This window comes from Budorcas taxicolor, chromosome 23 (assembly GCF_023091745.1).
Source record: "Budorcas taxicolor isolate Tak-1 chromosome 23, Takin1.1, whole genome shotgun sequence".
Taxonomy (NCBI): domain Eukaryota; kingdom Metazoa; phylum Chordata; class Mammalia; order Artiodactyla; family Bovidae; genus Budorcas; species Budorcas taxicolor.
In genome coordinates this window covers 5,649,684-5,662,701 of record NC_068932.1, presented here as the reverse complement: position 1 = coordinate 5,662,701, position 13,018 = coordinate 5,649,684, and the positions used below count along the sequence as shown (strand labels likewise).

Sequence of the window (13,018 nt, the reverse complement as noted above, 5' to 3'; positions counted from 1 at the left end):
TAATATGTTTGCCAGTTGAAATTTACATACACGCAAAAGTAGACTTGCAGAGATCTCATTTGTTATAGCTTGTCCTAAGGATTTATGTTACAAAGATGGTATAAAGACCACTGCATATATTCATAAATTCATTCCAATAGCCAGAGCATCACTGGCAATACCTAATTCCACATTGCATTAACAGAAATCACATTATGAAATATTAAATACTGAGTAACTGATTGTACGTCTTTTGAATTACTAATAGAGAGAAGATCAACCAGATTTACCCTAATATAATATGCAAATCTATTTGGATAGCATATGTAGTTGCTTCTCTGGCATGCTTCTAATCTTAAGTCAGATAAAAATCATAATCAATTTCCTCCCTTCAAATGTCATTTCAGAAAATGCACAGAAGGCACTGCACACAAGAGCACTCATCACTGCAAAACTTCCACCTACTGTGATCTCGTTTACAGTGCTGTGTTGTAACCTTCTGAGTTTGCTCCTGGAGACTTCTTGCTTGCATACTTGCTTGGGTCATACTCTGGCACCTGAAAGCCCCAAGGACCTCCAGACTGACTTTCGCTACTACTGCTAACACTGCTTGATTCTGACTCTTCCTCACTTTCAACACCTCCTTCCACTGAAGCTGATTCTGCACTGCCCTCCTCAGTGACGTCGCGAGATTGGAGGTCTGTTGGTTCTTTCACAGGGGCCAGCTCACTTTTCGGTTCTTCTGCTGGGCATTCCTCCTCTTCTTCCACCTTCAGTTCTTCTGGCTCTTCTGCTGGCTCCTTTTTTCTACCTTTGACTTCCTTGACGTCTTCAACAACAGGCCTCCTTCTTGCAATGAAAATATTTTTCCTTGCCTTTTCCCCTTCTGACTCGGTGGATTCTGACTCTTCTGATTCAGGGGTAGAACTTTCTTCCTCCTCAGAGGGTGTCTCTGACTCAGACTCCTCTTCCGTAGTCTCAGACCCACTGAGCTCGGATTCCTCCTCGCTGTATTCAGTATAGTCACTTGAGGATTCCTCCTCTGATTCTACCGTGCTTTCTGTAGCTTCGTCTTGGTCCAGAGTTAGTTTCAAATAATCTTTATCTTCTTCCTCAAGGCGTTGCTGCCACTCTTCCTCCTCAAGGTCAATGATGCCTCTTCTATCAGCCAGTCCTCTAACTTTCTTAAAAATCATGGGGAGTACCCTGGCCCTCCTCCATGTTGTGTATGTTGGCTCAGCTGGGGCTGGCTTTTCAATAGTGACGACTACTTCTTCCTCCTCACTAGGCTCTCTAATTTCAACTTTTGGTTTGACTTTCTTTGCCTTTTCCTGAAAATCATGAAAATGCAATTGAAGTGTCAGCTGGGGAAAGGTTATGCTATGACCTTGTCCTACATAAGTTAAAGAGAAGTGAATCTACAGGGCAATAGCTTCATGCAAATTATAAAACTGTTTTTAGAGAACAATCATACCATTCCCTACTGTTTACCCAACTGCATATAGACAGAAGATGGTCAAGGACATAACCACTGTAGCTTATACATTATAATACCAAAATTTAAGGTTTTCTTACGTTTTCTTATTCAAAATTTATTTCTCACCTTAGATCAAAAGAGAAAGAAATAAATTAATCATTTCCTCTTCTCTCTCCCATTCTTAGACTTTGAATAAATAGTGTTATGCATTTGCTTTAACAAAATTTTAACCCATCTGGAAATTACGATAGCTTATCTGAATAGCTAATGAAATATTTGACTATTTTTAAAATGTTGACAGACTAAAACTACAGTGACATTAATTTTTTTGTTGTTTTGTTTTAAATATCTGAATCAGTATTCCAAATGAGGGCTTCCCAGGTGGCAGTAGTGGTAAAGAATCTGCCTGTCAATGCAGGAGATGCAAGCAACTCTGGTTTGATCCCTGGGTTGGGAAGATCTCTTGGAGTAGGAAATAGTAACCTGTTTCAGTATTCTTGTCTGGAAAATTTCATGGACAGAGGAGCTTAGCAGGCTACAGTGCATGGGACTGCAAAGAGTCACACACCACTGAGTGAGCACAGCACATTCCAAGTGAATATTTCAGGCAAAGTATATGGATTTGATATAAATGAATTTGTGGCAATTTAGACTTAAATGACATGATTCCATTAAGAATACTGGTGATACTTTATTTTTCTCTTATAATTAAAAGATGGAGATTGTACTTTTAATGATTTTTAGGTTTGCTAGAGTATGTGGGAGCATTTTATTTTGCAAAATATTTTTTACCCTATTTGATTATAATATTACCATTATGGAATAACATTTAGAATTTTTTATTTTGGTTTTACTTCAAATTAATATTTTATATAATAAATTAAGTTTATATATAAATTGATGTCCTTCTATAGACAAGATAATGGAATGGCTAGTGTTATTAAATTTCTATGGAAAACAGGTACTCAATGAATAGGATTTTTGATATCTGAAACATTTTGTAGGCTGCTATTCAAATAGGGCTAAAAATATTCTTCTTGGAAGGTTAAGGTAAAGTCACTCAGTCTTGCCTGACTCTTTGTGACCCCATGGACTATTGCCTACCAGGCTCCTCAGTCCATGGGATTGTCCAGGCAAGAATACTGGAGTGGGTTGCCATTTCCTTGGAATGTTAACATTACATAAAATGTTATAGCAGTTACCTCTTCCTCCTCATATTCCTCTTCAGCTTCACCAACCACCTCACCATATTCCTCTTGTCCAGCCGGTGGTAACAAACGACGACGACTTCCATATTGAGGCATTTCATACCTGTAACAGAAACTTACAACTTTAAACATTTCTTCGTGTGATCTGTATAACTATGATTGATCTCTGTTTCTTTCTTTTTCTTCACCAATAAATCACCAGATATTTATACAGCACCTATTTGGCTTCTGGTACACTAGTTACAAAACCATAGGGAAAGAACTACAACCTGAGGACCAGTGACTTTTGCCATAAGGTACCCTGGAATAACAAGAAAAGGAAATTAATCTTAAAATTTCAGTTTGAAGTTTTAGGAGAGATAAGCGTGAAGAGAAAGGAATATTTTTCCTTGACTAACTGAACAATTTAAGGCACCAAACAGTTTCTTTCTGAAAGGTAGCTTATTCAGAACACAAACTCTAAGTTTAAATTTCTGCTTCAAATATGATATTGGATCATATTTATTTTGCTCTACTGTAGAAAACAGTTAACTTATGTCTGTAGAAGTGACTTTTGAAATGCTCATTTCTGGATTCTAAACTGTGTTTTCTTATGAATTTCTCTTGCGCAAATCTTGAGGCTGACTGGTTAGATAAAATGTTAAATATCTCATATGAAAGAAATGGTGAATTCAGGAATTGAGCAAATATGTTTGACTTCTATTCCTCATTTAAATAATTTGAACAATTTTATTGCATTTTTCAAATTGTAGTCAATATCAATATAAACATCAAAACAGAATTCAATATAGAAAAAATGGTTAAACTTGATTGAAGCTAAAACTAGATACATAACTCATTTTCAAACATGAAATGGATGAAATGACACTCATAAAATGCTAATAATAATAATCCCTTAAAAACACCTTATTATTCATAAAATATTAAGATACTGGATAAAAAATCTGAAGATGTACCCATGCTCATAACTGTAATAATCTTGTCCATATTCCTGGCCAGGATCAATTCCAGACTCCATGGATAACTCCTATTATTCAAAGAGAGAAATCACATTTGAAAATAAATTCTTATCACATTTCAGCTCAAAGTTTGTTTTCCCAACCTAGTGTTCGATGACTCTCAAAATGCTGCTGCCAAAATAACTTTAGTTACAAATGTTAGTTAAACATACTCAAACATAAATATATAGTCTGTAGCTATTTTACACAAAATTAATTTATGTTATTAGAACTGGGGTGGGGGAAAGTAAAGTTTTTTGAATGGTAAATCTGTCAAAGATTACAGAGAAGCATATATCATTCATTTTTAGATATTTTTTAAAACTATCAATAGATAGTTAATAGTTCAACCTATTTAACATATTATTAGTAGACTTTGGCCATGAAGAAAATTATAACATTATCTGTTTCATCACTGTTTCATCATCCTAATAACATTTTTCTACTATCAAGAGCTCTTCGGTTCATCAAAAGCTATTCTTAAGAAAGACTTTGAAAATAATCATTTATATATTAATAAAAATGTGCTAATATGTGACATATCTTCAAGGATGATAATTATGAATTTAATTATTTTTCCTAAAAAAAAAAAAAAGAAAAGAAAGAAATTTGTCAGATCACAGGCCTTTTCAAGGTTTCCAATTCTAAATTCCAGACTCTACTGATTTTTGTCATTCTACTCTTAATGGAAAGATATTTTTTCCTGAGTCATACATATAAAATTAGCTTTAAATAACTATTAAATTCAGTTTCACTAAATTTCTCTTTTCATTTCTATGTTAACATTTGAATAAGTTGAACTGTCAAGGTTTTACCAAATTAATTGTCAATGAAGTAAGAAAAGGGAAGAAGAGTTTAGGTATCCACAGGAAAACCAGTGGAGTATTATTTCTAATATTATACACTATTTATAAGAACTAATTTTGTTGATCCATGTATAATACGTCAGGAAAACAAGTCCTCTGGGGATGCTAATGTATTACTTAAAAGTGTGGATATTCACAGCCTGCATGATTGAAAGGGAGCTGGCCTTCATTTGTGCTTTGTTTGGCAAACATCATTTATAAAAAGTGATTAGTTACCCAATTTATAATCAGAAAATGCTGTTAAAAATCTGGATTTTTGATTTCTTTCCAAAAATATAAAGATAGCAACAGTGGGCTCATATTTTTATATGTCATGAATTTAGTTGGTGGTATTTTTCCCTACAGCAATCATGTTCTTTCCTGGTCACTGCTGTGTTCTCAACCAGACTATTTTACAACTACACTCACAGTCGCAATAGGATGCCCCATTACTCTCTCTTTTACATTGAATAAACTCTATTTACTTACATTACCTCCCTAGATTTTTATGAGCTTGCAACTCCTCTACTAAATGTACTATCTGTTGACTTTGCAGTTAAAATGCTTTGTGAATTAATTGCAAAGGAATCCAGTTTTGATGTTAAAATGGATTCAGTTTACTCACAAGACAAGTTAAAAGTAATGTGTGTGTGTGTGTTTGTGTATATCAGCAATACCATGTTGGGTAAGGGACATGGCACAACTGGAACTCTCATATTCTGGAGATTGTGAATTAGCAAAACCATTTGGGAAAGGTTTGGGAATAATACTGAAGTAAAATATACACGTTTTTTCACAGAAATTCAATTTAACTTAGTCTATGTTCCCAATATAAATATGTAAAACTGTGCATGAAAATACATAATTTATAACAGCCCCAAACTGGAACTGATACCTAAGGCCATGAGATAAACACACGCTACAACACAGAATAGAGATGAATCTTCCTTACAGAATGATGAGCAAAAGAAGTCAGGTACAAAATGAAACATATGATTCGATATTATCCTATTTCTATACACTTCAAAAACAGACAAACCAATTTGGGTGTTGCCAGTTAGGTGAAAATTTTTCTATTAGCAATAATCACACTTTGGATAAACCTCATTTGGCTACTGACAAATGGCTATGTTTAGAAAAAGAACTCCTGCCATTTGTGATGACCACATGAAATGGATCTTGAAGGCATTATACTCAGTGAGACAAGGCAGGCATACAAAACTATGTGGCATTACTTATATTTGGAATCTGAAAACAATAGAAAACAAATTGAAAACTAAATTCACAGGAACAGTAGAAAAATGATTACTGAGTAGAGGAAATGATGAAAGGTTTGTGAAAGTGCACAACTTTTAGCTATAAGGTGTATAAGGTCAAGCATCAAATGTAAAACATGGTGACCACAGTTATAATGCTATACTGTATGACTGACATTTGCGGAGGGGATACAACTTAAATGATCTCACAAAAAAATAATGAGTAAAAATATAAGATAAATATGTGAGGACAGATATGTTAGTCCTTTTACAGTGTATGCATGCATGTGTGCGTGCTCAGTCACGTCCTACTCTTTGAGACCCCATGGACTATAGCCTGCCAGGCTCTTCTGTCCATTGGATTTTTCAGGCAAGAATACTGGAGTGGGTTACCATTTCCTCCTTCAGGGGATCTTCCCAACCCAGGGATCCAACACGCATCTCTTGCAACTCCTGCATTGGCAAGCGGATTGTCTACCACTGAGGCACCTGGGAAGCCCTTTCACAGTGTATACATATATCAAAACACTAGAATGTACACTTGAAATATTTTACAATTTAATTTGTCACTTATACCTTGATAAAGCCAAAATTATCTATACGTATTGAATCCTCCTGCCAATGCAGCAGATGCGGGTTTGGTTTCTGGGTTGCAAAGATCCCCTGGAGAAGAAAATGACATCCAATTCTAGTATTCTTGCCTGGGAAATCCTATGGAAAAAGGAGCCTGGTGGGCTATGGTTCATGGGGTCACAAAGAGTTGGGCACAATTTAGTGACTAAACAACAAAAACAGCTAAACTTGGAAACAAAAGCTAGGTGAGTGTGAGTGAAAGGAGAAACAATATCTAAGTGTTAATGTGGAGGGCTTCTGGAGAGCTACTACAGCATGAGTCCTCTGTAAAAGTTTATTTCGCAGCACAATATAATTTTATGTCTGTATTTTTATTTCAAAAATGTGTATTACAGGAAAAAGTTGTGAAATGAAGTCAATTCAGACCAATAAGAAACTGGGACAAAGTTAAAATGTAAATTTGACTTATTAAAATTAAATACTTAAAAAAAAAAACTGATTAATACTGATCGGCTTAGACTTTTGAGGCATTCAAAATCCAATGTAATTATACTAGTTTAAATGAAGCCAAAAGGTCTCAGAAGTAATACTTAACTTCTTGGCCAATGCACGTTTAATCTAATGCATGGGAAGACTGAGCAAAGACTGCCAAATGGTTCTGAAGTTGAAACCTAAACGTCTATAAATGGAAGAATGTATTGACATGAAGAAAATGTGGCAAAACCAATGCAGTATTGTAAAGTAAAATAAAGTAAAAATAAAAATTACAAAAAAGAAACAACAACAACAACAAAAATAATTTAAAAAAAAAAGAAAGAAAATGTGGTACATACATATAAAGGAGTATTATTCAGCCTTAAAAAAAAAAAAAGTCTTGTCATTTGCTACCACATTAATGAAATAAGCCAGTCACAGAAGGACACATCCAACATGATTCCACTTACACAAGGTATCTAAAATAGCCAGTCTTATAGAAACAGAAAGGAAAATGATGATTGCCAGGGGATGGCAAAAGTGTTAGTGGCTCAGCCGTGTTCTACTCTTTGCAACCCCATGGACTGTAGCCTGCCAGGCTCCTCTGTCCTAGGAATTCTCAAGGCAAGAATGCTGGAGTGGGTTGCCATTTGCCTTCTCCAGGGGATCTTCCCAACTCAGGGATCAAATCCAAGTCTCTGGTATTGCAAGCAGATTCTTTACCATCTGAGTCACCAGGGAAGCCTCAGGCAGGAGATGGGGATGGGGGCAAATGTGAAGTTGCTATTTAGCAGATATTAAGTTTCAGTTAAGCACAATGAAAAAGTTTAGAGATTGCTATACAGCATTGAACTTACGGTTGACAATACTGTATTGTGCACTTAAAAGAGGAAAGATTTCGAAGTATGTGATCTTATGACAATTAAAAACAAAAAAAAGTTTTTAAAGTTGAATTTTAATAGCTTTTCACAATAATGAAAAATATTTATGGAAATATATGCTACTGAAGGGGCTTCCCAGGTAGCACTAGTGGTAAAAGAACCTGCCTGCGAATGCAGGAGCTGCAGGAGATGAGGGTTGGATCACTGGATAAGGAAGATACCCTGGGGAAAGAAATTACAACTTCTGTATTCTTGCCTCGCTAATCTTATATACAGAGGATCCTGGCTACAGTATATGAGGTCACAAAGAGTTGGCCATGATTGAAGCAACTGAGCACAATGTGACTGAGTGGATTTCAAATTTTAAAAGAATCAATTTTTTTTACAGACATGTACTTCTCTTTTTTCTTGACTGGTAAATAAAACTAAGGTCTTGTTAGCTAAATATATATATATCTGGCATCAAATGACTTAAAAAAATAACAGAAGGATGGAAGCAACTGGGGAGGAACCCACATACTCAATCGTCAATTTAATCAATCGCTCTATAGTCTATAGGGAGAGATGGGAGTTGGTGGAAGGGAATGCTCTGAAAGGTCCCACCTGGATACTTATATCACCTATTAAAGCATCATCTCTTCAGAAAAAGAGAAAATGGAGGAAGAACTCCACCATTAAGCCTGCCAGTCTCCTCTGTTCAAGGGGATTCTCCAGGCAAGAATACTCGACTGGATTGTCATGCCTTCCTCAAGGGGATCTTCCCAACCTAGGGATTGAACCCAGGTCTCCCACATTACAGGCAGATTCTTTACCGACTGAGCCACCAGGGAAGCCCTAAGATCCTGAGTCAGACTGAAAAGAAAAGTGGAATGTTGGTCGTTTTTGCTGTTCCATACAGTCCTTCTTGCCATTCCCGTAGCAGGTGAATTATGCCAAGTATCTTACGAAAAGGTGCTTTTATGGGCAGATAAACTGCTTAATGTTATTTTCAAATTTCATTGTTGCTGACCACACAGAGAAGACATATAATCAATCTAGTATCTTATTGACCAAATTGTAAATGTTTGTAATGATGCAGGAAAGTGAGAGTAGGAGTCATTCAGTTGTGTTTGACTCTTTGAGACCCAACGGATATATATTCCATGGAATTCTCCAGGCCAGAATACTGGAGCAGGTAGCCTTTCCCTTCTCTAAAGGATCTTCCCAACACAGGGATCAAACAAAGGTCTCCCACATTACAGGCGGATTTATAACCAGGTGAGCCACCAGGGGAGCCTGCATGGGCACAGGAGGGCCAAGAGAAGCGACTCTATATTCAAGGTCAGGAGGGGTGGGTGCGCTTTGCTGGAGCAGCCATGAAGAGATACCCCACATCCAGGGTAAGAGAAACCCAAGGAAGATGGTAGGTGTTGTGAGAGGGCATCAGAGGGCAGACACACTGCAACCATAATCACAGAAAACTAGCCAATCTGATAACATGGACCACAGACTTATCTAACTCATTGAAACTAAGCCATGCCATGTGGGGCCACCCAGGACTGGTGGATCATGGTGGAGAGGTCTGACAGAATGTGGTCCACTTGAGAAGGGAATGGCAAACCACTTCAGTTTTCTTGCCTTGAGAACCCCAGGAACAGTATGAAAAGGCAAAATGATAGGATCCTGAAAGAAGAACTCCCCAGGTCAGTAGGTGCCCAATATGCTACTGGAGATCAATGGAGAAATAACTCCAGAAAGAATGAAGGGATGGAGCCAAAGCAAAAACGATACCTAGTTGTGGATGTGACTGGTGATAGAAGCAAGGTCCAGTGCTGTAAACAGCAATATTGCATAGGAACCTGGAATGTCAGGTCCATTAATCAAGGCAAATTGGAAGTGGTCAAGCAGGAGACGGCAAGATTGAACGGAAACATTCTAGGAATCAGTGAACTAAAATGGACTGGAATCGGTGAATTTAACTCAGATGACCATTATATCTACTACTGTGGGCAGGAATTCCTTAGAAGAAATGGAGTAGCCATCATGGTCAACAAAAAAGTCTGAAATGCAGTACTTGGATGCAATCTCAAAAATGACAGAATGATTTCTGTTCATTTCCAAGGAAAATCATTAAATATCACGGTAATCCAAGCCTATGCCCCAAACAGTAATGCTGAAGAAGCTGAAGTTGAATGATTCTATGAAGACCTACAAGACCTTTTAGAACTAACACACAAAAAAGATGTTCCATTCATTATAAGAGACTGGAATACAAAAATAATAAGTCAAGAAACACCTGGAGTAACAGGCAAATTTGGCCTTGGAGTACGGAGTGAAGCAGGGCAAAAGTTAATAGAGAGATACACTTTGCCAAGAGAACACACTCATCATAACAAACACCCTCTTCCAACAACACAAGAGAAGACTCTACACATGGGCATTACCAGATGGTCAATACTGAAATCAGATTGATTATATTCTTTGCAGCCAAAAATGGAGAAGCTCTATACAGTCAGCAAAAACAAGACTGAGAGCTGACTGTGGCTCAGATCATGAAGTCCTTATTACCAAATTCAAACTTAAATTGAAGAAAGTAGGGAAAACCAATAGACCATTCAGGTATGACCTAAATCAAGTCCCTTATGATTATACAGTGGAAGTGAGAAATAGATTTAAGGGACTAGATCTGATAGACAGAATGCCTGATGAACTATGGACGGAGGTTCATGACATTGTATAGGAGACAAGGATCAAGACCATCCTCATGGAAAAGAAATGCAAAAAAGCAAAATGGCTGTCTGGGGAGGCCTTACAAATAACTCTGAAAAGAAGAGAAGTGAAAAGCAAAGGAGAAAAGGAAAGATATAAGCATCTGAATGCAGAGTTCCAAAGAATAGCAAGGAGAGATAAGAAAGCCTTCCTCTGTGATAAATGCAAAGAAATAGAGGAAAACAACATAATGGGAAAGAGTAGAGATCTATTCAAGAAAATTAGAGATACCAAGGGAATATTTCATGCAAAGATGGGCTTGATAAAGGACAGAAATGGTATGGGCCTAACAGAAGCAGAAGATATTAATTGATATCTAATTGATATCTATAGGACATTTCACCCCAAAATAATGAATTTCACCTTTTTCTCAAGTGCACATGGAACCTTCTCCAGGATAGATCATATCCTGGGCCATAAATCTAGCTTTGGTAAATTCAAAAAAATTTAAATCATTCCAAGCATCTTTTCTGACCACAATGCAGTAAGATTAGATGTCAATTATAGGAGAAAAAGTATTAAAAATTCCAACATATGGAGGCTGAACAACATGCTGCTGAATAACCAACAAATCACAGAAGAAATCAAAAAGGAAATCAAAATATGCATAGAAACAAATGAAAATGAAAACACAACAACCACAAACCTGTGGGACACTGTAAAAGCAATGCTAAGGGAAAGGTTTATAGCAATACAGGCATACCTCAAGAAACAAGAAAAAAGTCAAATAAAAAGCCTAATAACTCTACACCTAAAGCAACTAGAAAAGGAAGAAATAAAGAACCCCAGGGTTAGTAGAAGGAAAGAAATCTTAAAAACTTGGGCGAAATAAATGCAAAAGAAACAAAAGATATCATAGCAAAAATCAACAAAGCCAAAAGCTGGTTCTCTGAAAGGATAAATAAAATTGGCAAACCATTAGCCAGACTCATCAAGAAACAAAGGGAGAAAAATCAAACCAATAAAATTAGAAATGAAAATGGATCGATCACAACAGACAACACAGAAATACAAAGGATCATGAGACTACTATCAGCAATTATATGCCAATAAAATGGACAACGTGGAAGAAATGGACAAATTCTTAGAAAAGTAAAACTTTCCAAAACTGAGCCAGGAACAAATAGAAAATCTTAAGACTTATCACAAGCACGGAAATTGAAACTATAATCAGAAATCTTCCAGCAAACAAAAGCCCAGGTCCAGATGGCTTCACAACTGAAATCTACCAAAAATTTAGTGAAGAGCTAACACCTATCCTACTCAAACTTTTCTAGAAAATTGCAGAGGAAGGTAAATTTCCAAGCTCATTCTACAAGGCCACCATCAGCCTAATATCAAAACCTGGCAAAGATGCCACAAAAAAAGAAAACTACAGACCAAGATAAGTGATGAACATGGATGCAAAAGTCCTTAACAAAATTCTAGCAAAGAGAATCCAACTACACATTAAAAAGATCATACACCATGACCAAGTGGGCTTTATGCCAGGGATGCAAGGATTCTTCAATATCCACAAATCAATCAATGTAAAATACCACATTAACAAACTGAAAAATAAAAGCCATATGATTATCTCAATAGATGCAGAGAAAGCCTTTGACAAAATTCAACATTCATTTATGATAAAAACTCTCCAGAAAGCAGGAATAGAAGGAACATACCTCAACATAATAAAAGCTATGTATGACAAACCGACAGCAAACATTATCCTCAATGGTGAAAAATTGAAAGCATTTCCCCTAAAGTCAGGAAGAAGACAAGGGCGCCCACTTTCACCACTACTATTCAACATAGTCTTGGAAGTTTTGGCCACAGCAATCAGAGCAGAAAAAGCAAAAAAAAAAAAAAAAAAAAAAAAGGAATCCACTTTGGAAAAGAAGAAGTAAAATGCTCACGGTTTGCAGATGACATGATCCTCTACATAGAAAACCCTAAAGACTCCACCAGAAAATTACTAGAGCTAATCAATGAATATAGTAGGGTTGCAGGATATAAAATCAACATAAAGAAATCCCTTGCATTCCTATACACTAATAATGAGAAAATAGAGAAATTAAGGAAACAATTCCATTCACCATTGCAATGAAAAGAATAAAATACATAGGAATATATCTACCTAAAGAAACTAAAGACCTATATATAGAAAACTGTAAAACACTGGTGAAGAAATCAAGGAGGACACTGATAGATGGAGAAATATACTCTGTTCATGGAAAGGAAGACTCAAAATATTGAAAATTAGTATACTACCCAAAGCAATCTATAGATTCAGTGCAATCCCTATCAAACTACCAACAGTATTTTTCACAGAGCTAGAACAAATACTTTCACAATTTGTGTGGAAATACAAAAAATCCTTGAATAGCCAAAGCAATCTTGAGAAAGAAGAATGGAACTGGAGGAATCAACCTGCCTGACTTCAGGCTCTACTACAAAGCCACAGTCATCAAGACAGTATGGTACTGGCACAAAGACAGAAATATAGATCAATGGAACAAAATAGAAAGCTCAGAGATAAATCCATACACCTATGGACATTTTATCTTTGACAAAGGAGACAAGAATATACAATGGAG

General features: G+C 36.3%; 1 protein-coding gene across 1 annotated transcript in view; it reads right to left on the bottom strand.

Moving 5' to 3' along the window:
* Nucleotides 1-455: 455 nt before the first annotated feature.
* PCDH15 (protocadherin related 15) overlaps nucleotides 456-13,018 on the bottom strand; it is an 898,514-nt gene continuing 885,951 nt past the window's right edge. The window contains exons 35-36 of the mRNA XM_052660663.1: nucleotides 2,659-2,767; nucleotides 456-1,310 (exon numbers count right to left, since the gene is read on the bottom strand). Of these exons, the coding sequence (XP_052516623.1) occupies nucleotides 456-1,310; nucleotides 2,659-2,767 (964 nt within the window). The remainder of the gene's footprint in view (nucleotides 1,311-2,658; nucleotides 2,768-13,018) is intronic.